Genomic DNA, 11,449 nt, shown 5'->3' with positions numbered 1-11,449 from the left:
GGCGGACCATAAGGACCAGGTTTTAAACAAGACCAATCTTCTGGGATTTGTGGAAGGCTGCAGAAACCAAGCTTCGGGGCAAGAAAACCTTCGAGAAATTATGATAGGCCCCAGGGGCCAAGACAGCATTTTTGAAACCACACTGGAACTCGAAGCTCGGATTTTGTACCTGGACAAACTTTTACTTCTTATGGTGAACCTCAGGGATCAAGTTTTCAATCGGGACAATTTTCTAGGTCTTCAGGTAGACCTCGTGCACCAGGACAATCCTTCGGCTTTCACAATGGACCCCAAAAGTCAGACTTCAGTGCAGGATCTCTGTCAGAATCAAAGGGCACTCCAGTGTGGACGATAATGATGGGTGGAGCTGGAGACTAAGTCAAAGAGTATTTTGTTTGAACCATTGACGTTTTTTTTAACACTGAGATATTTTTTCATAATTTAACTGGACGAAATGCCCATCATATCGTACTACTCTATTTCTTCATTTAAATATATTAATACTTTCCACTGTAATTTGACAAGTTCCACATCGCGAACATTGTTCTGAAGATTTATAATAAAACATACCTGGCTGAATGGAAATGCACTGAGTGTATGTCCTTCATTGAATTTAAAAACACGTCCTGTCATTTAGTTTCATCCACATAAAATGGTTTTTAACATATTTATATAGCAATGAGCAAAAATAACTTTTCTTCCACAATGAACTTGTGTTTTTAATAGTGAACATTTGCGTTTCATGTTTTCGTTAGGTGTTAAAACAAATGTAATTGGTTTCACAAATGACTGTGTGAGGATATAACTTAATTTCAGTTTACATTAAAAAAAAATAGTCCCCTGTGGGACAGCGCTAAGTCACCGGATTTACAACGCTAAAATCAAGGGTTTGACTCCCGCCGATAGACACAGCAGATATCCCGCTGTGTCTTTGTTATATATAAAAAAAAACACAAACACACACACATGACGTTTTTTGTTTCAACATCTTTCAGAACAAACCAGTATCAAAAACGTCATACTTAGAAAGTCGTATTCATTGCGCACAATGTCACCTTTTCCATTATACTTATGAAGTAAAAACACGCTATAATTTCTTATAATAAAAGATTTAAAATATTTGTTAAAAAATAGCAATAAAGGTTGCGTTTTTGCTCTACCAGTACATTTAAGGAGAGAAATACTTACACGTAACTAATATATTTCTGTTTAGTTAAAAGAATAACTTTTTCAGTGTTTGAGTTTCACACGGTGTCGTATTTTTTCCCAGTGTCTTTAACGGGAATGTGACGTTCTCAAGCCAATTATTTTCTTAGCTCCTACAAATACACGAACTTAGATACGTCCTACTTATTTAATGAATTTTCCTACATTTCAAAACATCTAAATGATCTAAAATGAAAGGGATATACACGGATTCGTTGTTTTGGCAATGTGATTGTGCAATTGTTTCTTTCGGCAAAGTTCCAAAATCCTTGACCCTATTTTTTTCGTTACATTGAATGAATGGAAATAGCTAAAGGGGCAGATTTGGTACTACATTATGATAGCTTTGGAAGTAATGCCTGTTCAACGTAAGATGCTAACACACGCAAACATACACACACACAACAAAAAAAAAACGTTAACAAACTTGAACTGATTCCATTTTCTGTAACTTGTTAATCTCACACTCTTAATGCATGTTTCCTTCTCTTTCTCACCTTACTATCGCCATCTAGTGACAATCATAAAAACTATTTTATTAATTTCTCGTTTATAAGTAGTGTATTAGCTAACACACATTCAATAAAACACTCATTGATAAATACGTTCACGAATTAGTATGACTTAAATGTTTGAGAGATATCACGCCTTCCATCAATGGGGCGCAACTGATCAGAGTTGTTTTCTGTTTTCTTCTGCTAACACCTTACCAACTTACATTGAAATTTTGATTACAAGTCGTTTAAGTCTACTTACTTTGTTCTCAGTTGTTATAAGCCGTTAACTCACACGCATTTTACTGGACTATCATCTGTTCTGCTGTGAGTGAACTGTAAATTAGAAAATGTATTAGTGGATAAACGTCTATAACAGTAGTAGTAAACTATTAACTCGAAAATATCTGGGTGAAATATAATCCGTCGCAAAGAAGGGAAATTGTTGATTTTTTTTTTTTATAGTGGAGTACCATCTGTTCCAATGATGGCAAACTTTTAACTGGAAAACATTTTAGTAGTCCGTCATCTTTGCTTATGATGGCAGAAATGTAACTGGAATATGGTTTAGAGGACTGTGACTTGATCACCTGAATATTGTTTTCTTTTCACTGAAACATTACTTTTCACGTTTTCAACTATATCATTTCAACTTCTTCTCAGTTGCTCAGCGGTAAGCTTCAAGGATGGCTACTCTATTTGTAGTATCTGTAAAGTTCGCAATCATGCAGCCTTGGCTATAATTTGACACTTACCATCAGCCATCACCGTGATTGCCGATCCGATGCTCGAAATTGAGCTTGGTGCTATCTTTCAAAGTACAGTTTAAAGGTTTCTGTTATGTGAGACAGCCTAGGTGTTTATGTAACATGGTCGAAATTGATCATGCAGTGGTAAAAAAAAAAAAAACTCTGATGCTGTCAGCAGTGTGGTGTTCGAAAGGGCAAGAACCCTATATATATAAACAAATTATACGCGACATCAATACGGTTGCAACAAAAAGTTAATAACCGCTATGGTACATGTGTCGTTCCTGTCATATAAACATTACATTACATCCACAGCCTGGACACAGCTATATACGTATGGATGTAATAGATTATGAGACTCCATATAAACTACAGAATACATTAAAAACGGTTATACAGCCGCTAGGTAAGCAAAGAAATTTAAAACCACCCTAATGAATGCGCAATGCGTTTAGTAATATGTCTCATGTTTTATTACAATACTCACAGCAATTTTTTCTATTATCCCGCGTAAAATTGTCAATTAATCGAAATTAAGATTATTAACTAATCGAAATTAGTGTTTCTGATTATTGATTATTCCAACTATCCAAGTAATCAAAATATTGTCATTGTGATTTCTAATTATTATTATCGATTAATTCAAGTTTGTTCAGCTAGTTACCGGCATGGCCTGTAATTAGGGCGATTGTGCCAAAAGTTAACGGTGGGTGCAGCCGACAAGTTGCCTTACCCCTGGTCAGCAACTCAAAATCATGGAGTGCAGCCATAGTTTTAGTAGATTTATCATAACTCAGGCAACCTTTTTCAGATACATGCCAACTGAATTCACAGAATCACAATAGCTATTAGTACTCCTAATGGCACTTCTGCGCGTGGCAGTACATGCATGAGTTCTGCTTGCACGCAACTCGGTGATGCGAGGATGTGGCCTAATGGCCGTTGGTTGCATAACTGGCCACAGTGATGATAGATTTCCTTGTTTGATTATTTTTTTTCAAATGAGTAGTGGTGTTGCTTTAACTTATGTTGCCTACTCATTACAAACTAGAAACCTAGAAGTTTTTAAGACTATGAGGTATTCGTCTTTTGTAAAAGATTTTAGATTGTGATATGTGTGTTTCTGGGAGTTTCAAGACTATGCGGTATTCGAGTTTTATAAAGTCTTCAGATTATGATATATGTATGTTTCTAGAAGGTTTTAAGACTACGAGGTATTCCTTTTTTGTAGAATATTTTAGATTATGAAGTCCGTGTTGTTAATATATATATATATATTATGAGAAGTATTTCAGAAAGTTTTTAATTTGGAATTTTACTAGATTATTCTTACTTCTGATTGAATATTGGTCTTTATTGAAAGTACTGAAAGTTGCATATTTTTATTGGCTCTTTAAAACACATACATAAAACAAGTTGCATAAAAGCTAATACAAATACATTGATAAGCCTCAGATCGTGCATATCAGAGCCGAAAAGTGCATCTTTGTCTTGCTAATTATCTGAAATCACATAACCATCATTTCTCCAATTGGGAAGCGAGAAGTGTAATATACATTTTCCATCAATTTTGACATATAACTTTTACTGTAAAGCTTCAAACATGAAGCTTTAACCAAAAATATTCTTAAGTTGAAAGGAATTAGTAATTGGTCTATAATAATTACTATTATTAATTGCTATTTTTTTCTCAGACCAGAATTTATTACATACCAAGTACAATTACTTCATTATGTATTAAGTTATTTTTCAGTTCTGATAGCTTGCTTTGATTAAAAGTTATTAATAATCAACTGTGTTGGACCACTCATATATTACAGTATTCAATCTAAAATGTTTTAATTATATTAGACAAATAGTGACATAATACTATCATATTGACCATATTTCTACAATCATATCATTAATGGCACATTACACAAAGTCAATAAAATTATCATTCGCACATGTTTGTTTGATTTTACAATGTTCGTACGATGATAGAATAAAAGCAATTTTTCATCGTAGGTTTACATTTGGAAAAAATATTTTAAAAAACTATATTCTCTCTTTCTTTTTATAATTTTACCAAAATTAGTTCCTTATAAATTTGAATAAATCATGTAGTTACATGAGCTGAAGGAAATTACTTTATAGATAAGCCACGAAAATATGCCTCCGTAAGGAAGTGCAATCTTGAGTAGGCTTAGCTCTCGCTAGGACTACTATGCAATCACTCATATTGTTCAATGTTACAGCGATAAAAAGTATTTTTAGGTCTGAGTACAATGTTTAATTCATACATTTGAAATAAACTAATTTAACTATCTTATAATAAATTCATATAAAATTTGTACTAAAATGGCTTAACAATTTTCGTTTTGCAAAATTAATAATATTACTCTTAAAATTAGATACCATGTTCCCAGTTATATTCATCCGGCAAAGAGAAAGTAATAAAACATGTAATAGCGAAAAGATGTGGATACATAAAAACGTTAGCCTCAGCAGTACTGAGTAAAAACCTTATTTCTTGCAGCTTGGATAACCCTTTTAGCATTTTCTCCTGTCAGTTGCCAAGACAAGCATCGAACGTTACCTCCCATCTCACAAACTCCTAAAGCTTCAATTGGTACAACAGTTTGGTTTGTTTTACTTTGTATGGTGTTTAGCATCGACTGGTCTGTGGGTTTTTTAAATGTAGGAATATAGAGATATTTATTTGTCAGTACTCCGTTGACCATTAGCCCACATGCAGAAGGTATGGTTTTGTCGCACGCTGCATTCCCACCGACACATTTTGACGTGTCTTTGGGAGTCCAAGTGTCAGCATCTTCAATTAATTCGATACCAGGAAATGCGGTTTTCAGTTCAGCCAATGTCAGATTTCTCAAAGTACTATTATAAGCATAATTAGTAACCAGAGCAACGTTTTCACTGATAAACATGACCATGCCATCGGAATGAGCTAAGCCATCCGGATCATCTACTGGTACAATAGCTACTTTATCAACTCCTTGGTAAAATCTTTTTAACTTTTCTTTGGCCTCGTCCTTCGTTAGTTTGTTGTCTTGCATAAATCGCTCAGTAACAACAATTTTGTCTGCATAGTTGTCAACTACGTTACCACCGTCCATAAAGAGACTCTCGTCCTTAGGTGTCTCATCAAACGTTACTCCCAAAGATTTGAAACATTTTGTGAAAAAATTTTGAACATTGTCAGCCAAAGTTTGATCGTTCTCATAGGAAGCAGGGGTCAAGCGAAACTGGACTGGGTTGTAAGGATTCACGGTTGTTGGATCTCTCATCCAAATGTCCCACATGCCTTTCTCAAACAAGATATCATCAGGAAGATGGGGCTTAAATCTATCGATAGCTTTACTGTCTCCAAGAACAACGATATTATCTTTGCCAATAACGCTGTTTGCATATTTGATGTCAAAATTTATTATGTCGTCGTACTTACTTTGATAATAATCGTCCTGCGATGTTGGTGCAGAAATGACGATCAGATGAGCGTCGGGTTTATTTTCGTCATTAGTGTATTTGTCCACAGCATACCCAGAAATCATTGATACCAGGGAGTAAAGTAAGACGATGTTATACATGATGAGCCACTTCATGAAACACGACTTAGCACTTTAGTGGCTTCAACCTTAAAAAATGTGGAAAAATAGAAAAATTTCCCATTATAAATACTTAATTTTACCCAAGTGAATCACTATTTTCACATATGCGGATGACATATATATATTACAACTTTGAAAAGGTTATGTTTGAGATTACACGCAATAACAACATCATCATATATAAACATTATTCGAACAACCAATACTAACTTTGTTTCTAAGTCTTTAGAATTCAGATGTTTGCTTGACACTTGGAACAGTAGAACTGAAAGAGCGATTATTATTTCCAGCCCATGTTTGACAAACACAGCTGTGTTAGCCCACCTTCATTTTGAAGGTCGTTTGACGTAACCTCTGGGTTTATTTTTTCATCAACCTTTTGAGTGTACTAACTTCACCATATTTTTTTCTCGGTTTGAAGTAGATCAGTTCTAACGTGCAATGTTTCTGTTTCTCTACAGTACACCAGCTGTTCCAACTACCACCATACTTATGTCAGATCAATTCTGTAACATTTCATAAAACTATATTCTGTCAGGAGATGTTAAACAAAGACAGTTTTATACGAGAAAGCCAAATGTACGAATTATTGAATATTATTTTGTCTTTGACTAGAAATAATTGAAGGTTTAATGCTTAAGGGCAGTTTGTTGTCAGTTTAGTAGACTAGATCCGAAATTCGACTGATTATAAAACTAAATATTTATTAATCCTTTTTTTAATCATATTTTACTTGACTCCTGAATCTCTAACATAGGTTCTCCCAACTGAACTTTTCATGTTATATGTACTGTGGGTCGCATCCTTCTACTGAACGAGAGCTTTTAATCCGTTGGACTGTACGAACGTACATGCTATACTTGGTATTTCAGAAACTAGATATATACGTCAGAAAACAACATACACGTCAATGATGACAAGGCCGAAAGTTAAGAATATGTTTCATCTACCCTACATTAAGGCTATCATTATATTGTGAAAATCTTACCACCCTTTAAGAACTACGTTGCGACAGTTCTTTAAAATAAAGAAATTTATCAAATAAAACACAGTTTGTTTACATTAACTGTAGACGTCAGCAGAAACCAAACAGACGTATGCAAAACGTGACACATGTTAAACGAGAAAATATACTATACGTAACCTTTTTACATGCCACAATAAGAGATCAAGTTCCTTAGAGTTTCCCATTCAGAAGTAAAACAAACGTGTATAGATAAATAACATAATTAGCTATTGTACCATATGTAAAAAGTGACACAACCTTGCTTCCACTTATTAAAAGAAATACAAGTAATTTGTCCCCCGCTGGCTCAACAGTAAGTCTGAAGGCTTATAATGCTAAAAACGGGAGTTCGATACTCGTGGTGGGCACAGATAGCTCATTGTATAGCTTTACGTTTAACAACAACAACAATAAAAAACATACAAGTAATTTGGTTACATACTATAACAGCGAATCTAGTTTCTTTTAGTGTGCCATTCAGAATAAAGCACATGTGTATAGTTAAATAACAAAATTAGCTATTTTACTAAATACGTAAATTAATACTCATTTATCTTACTGTTTTTTCTACTATTATATACAAGCATGTGGCATATTAATGGGAATGTAAAGGCCTTCTTAAAGATAATTCTTAACAGCTATATTTCAGGGATAAAACCGAATCAGCTAATGAGTAGTGAAAAGAAGGTGTCGATATTGTGTTCAGTGACCTCTGGTGAGAAAAGTTGTGCCCTTAAAACTCGATTTATATTTAGTTTCGACTCACTAAAAGCTAGTGATGAAATACAAAAAATACTCTTGCAAGTGATTGTTCTATTAAAACAGTTGAGGTATAGATCTGGAAAAGTCATTAGTGCTTATTCTCTGAACTTGTGTAAAATTTGGAAAAGATATATAGTGGGAAAAATTAGATCCACAAAACGTACGATAGTGAAAAAACTAATTTATTATATAAAGTAATGTTTGTTTTTGGAAGCGCAAAGCTGCGCAATGGTCTATTTGAGATGTGGCACCCATTCCACAGGGTATTGAAGCGTTTGGTTTGTTATGAATTTCGCGCAAAGCTACACGAGTGCTATCTGCGCTAGCCGTCCCTCATTTAGCAGTGTAAGACTAGAGGGAAGGCAGCTAGTCATCACTACCCACTGCCAACTCTTGGCCTACTCTTTTACCAACGAATAGTGGGAGTGGCCATCATATTATAACGCCCACACAGCTGAAAGGGCGAGCATGTTTGGTGTGATGGGGATTTGAACCCACGACCGCAGATTGTGAGTCGAGCGCCATAACCACTCGTATGGAAGCGAGGGAAAATGTTATTATTCACAAAATACCGAAGAAGCAATCAACAAAATTACTCTTACAACTATGAGTCCCGTTACTAGCTATTTCTTTGTTATTTAATTTTTTCAGGATTTTTTTTAGAATTTGATGGGGGTTTGGGGACTTCGTGAAAATATAACCCTGTTTATCACGCTTGTTTTTAGTACAACTGTACACCTTACACTCGGACATGTTGCTTAGCGGAGTTCAGCTGTGAAATAACGGTTAAATACTGTCCAAATCCGTGGTCAATGGAATTCCTCGTAATCAAGAAATATACAGGGAATTATCAATAACATGTGATTTTTTTTTCTTAAAAAAAAAGCACTGTTGCGAAGCGGTAGGAAAAGTACATTTTTCAAGTACTGGTTTTTATCAGTATTAGACAGACAGCTTTCAGTATTCTCTTCTTGGAAACTAGCCACATACTGACCAGAGGTTCTTCGTTTTCGATGTTTATTTCTTTAAAGCTATAATGAACAGTAATTAAGCCATATACATGTCTTATGTAATGCAGTGACATCTATCAATAGAAAAAGGAGTTGAAATGTTTTTGCTACAATTGCTTTAAACAATATTTGTGTTATTGTTTGAGTAGCGCCTGTTTTATAAAACGTAAAACTACTATACGGTGATTCCCGTATGCTAAATTGATAAAAGTAAATGAATAAAACAGAAGGAAGGTTTTATTTATAACAGGCACAATCATTTCATCAATACCTGAATTGAATGCCTATTTTTCTGTGTGTCATCAATAAAAGCCTAATTAGTGCAACGGGAGAAAACAGTTGGATTAGACTACAAATAATACGTTTCTTTCCTGAAATAGAATGAGTTTAAAATCTTTTAAATTGGAGGAAGATCAGTGAAAAAAAAAAACGAAACAAATTATTACCTCTGCTACTCTACACACACTCACCTCGACGCTAGAATATAAATATATATATATACAGAGAGATAAAATACTTTAGCTGACCTCTAGCGATGTTTTAGGATCCATTTCATGTTCCTAGTTATTGTTGAGTCAGACCTGGAATTTCCTTTTAATAAATCAAAACTTTACACAGAATATCTTCAATATACATTGGACGAAAGCTTTTATTTTGAATCGTCAAAAGTGAATAACCAGACCTCACTCAGCGTCGGAAGCTTTCGAAACATAGTTACATATTGTACGACTGTAGACGGTATATATTTAAAAAAACAACAACAATGAATCGCAATAATAATAAAAAATAAACGTTCTCCAACCAAATTTATCCGACGCTAGTGAACCCCTCAGTGGCTCAGCAGTAAGTCTGATAACTTAAAACGCTAAAAAAACGGGTTTCGATACCGGTGGTGGTCACAGCACAGGTAGCCCATTTTGGTGGCTTTGCGCTTCACAACAAACAAACCGCCTCAAGTGTGTCATTCAGAACAACAATAACAGAATTTAGTTATACCGAGTCTTTAAAACTCAAATACACGATATTTTTCTTGAAATTACAAAATAAAAAGGTTTTGTTTATTTTCTATAGATTCTTTGATTGGTTTTTTTTTGTCTGGAGTCACAAAACGATATATTTAACTCATTAGGATATTAAGTTTGTAATATCCTGATAATTGTTATACAGGCTCAAGTAGAGCATGAAATGTTTGATGTTTTTTTATAATACTATATTTGTTCACAATAAATCATATTATTTGACAAAAAGCTCTGTGTTTGTGTGTGCATCCACTTATAACTGACGAACCGCCAGACCGATGGTCACCGAACCTGACATGTACCCAAGTATAGCCACATTAGACATTGTTCATACAGTATTGTTCGACTGTTAGAAAACACAGCTTCTGACAAAACAAACATACGATATTTGGCAATGTTTGCTCGTGTCATCGGAGTCAGCAAACGCTCTAGTATAAAATGATACCAGAGAAAGGTGAACATATTTAAGCATAAAAATAACACGAAATATACGGTAACGTTTGTTTCCACTCTGCTAGTTGGTATACATAACGTGCACGTGAAACATTCTGTAGCCACTGCTAACCCTTGTGGGAAAAATTGTTGTTTGCTGTAAAAAAAAAGGAATCTGCTTATTGTTCTTTCACACAATATCGATACTGTTTGTTTTGAACATAAGTTTTAACATGGGTAGTTGATATTCTATCTAAAGACGCTAAATTGTAGTGGAAGTTCTGTGTACTTTATAGTTTTTACTTCGAGAAAAAGAATATCGCAATTTTATTAAAAGTATGCTTGTTATGAATAGTTGGGCTATAATTAAGAGTTTGAAACGTTGTAAAAACAATGATCGATATGCAACAATCGTGTTACAGGGTATGGAGCATAAAGTAAGGTAAAGACATATATTTAGTGACATTGTAAGATTCGTAGCTACAATACACCAACTAAAGGACCAACTCCTTCATCATCATCATCCAACGATCTCAGTTACAACACAGTAAAACAAGGAGACATCTCCAGTAGTCGTCACGTTAATGTTAACAGACACAATACAGTAAAACAGGGAGACAGCTCCTGTAGTCGTCATGTTAATGTTAGCAGTTACAATACAGTAAAACAGGGAGACAGCTCATGTAGTCGTCACGTTAATGTTACCAGTTACAACACAGTAAAACAGGGAGACAGTTCATGTAGTCGTCACGTTAATGTTAGCAGTTACAACACAGTAAAACAGGGAGACAGCTCATGTAGTCGTCACGTTAATGTTCACAGTTACAACACAGTAAAACAGAGAGACATCTTCAGTAGTCCTCACGTTAATGTTAGCAGTTACAACACTACAAACAGGTAGACAGATTCAGTAGTCCTCACGTTAATGTTAGCCGTTACAACACAGTAAAATAGGAAGGTAGCTCCTGTAGTCGTCACGTTAATGTTAGCTGTTACAACACAGTAAAACAGGGAGACAGTTCATGTAGTCGTCACGTTAATGTTAGCAGTTACAACACAGTAAAACAGGGAGACAGTTCATGTAGTCGTCACGTTTATGTTAGCAGTTACAACACAGTACAACAGGGAGACAGTTCATGTAGTCGTCACGTTTATGTTAGCAG

At 34.7% G+C, this 11,449-nt stretch overlaps 1 protein-coding gene across 1 annotated transcript in view; it reads right to left on the bottom strand.

Moving 5' to 3' along the window:
- Positions 1-4,540: 4,540 nt before the first annotated feature.
- Positions 4,541-11,449, bottom strand: part of LOC106471640 — a 39,650-nt gene continuing 32,741 nt past the window's right edge. Inside the window, exon 2 of the mRNA XM_013932258.2 lies at positions 4,541-6,083. Coding sequence (XP_013787712.2) covers positions 4,933-6,051 — 1,119 coding nt within the window. The 5' untranslated portion in view covers positions 6,052-6,083 and the 3' untranslated portion in view covers positions 4,541-4,932. The remainder of the gene's footprint in view (positions 6,084-11,449) is intronic.

Source organism: Limulus polyphemus, unplaced genomic scaffold, assembly GCF_000517525.1.
Source record: "Limulus polyphemus unplaced genomic scaffold, Limulus_polyphemus-2.1.2 Scaffold114, whole genome shotgun sequence".
NCBI classification, from domain to species: domain Eukaryota; kingdom Metazoa; phylum Arthropoda; class Merostomata; order Xiphosura; family Limulidae; genus Limulus; species Limulus polyphemus.
The sequence above is the reverse complement of the archived record's forward strand: the minus strand, read 5'-3'. Positions and strand labels throughout refer to the sequence as shown.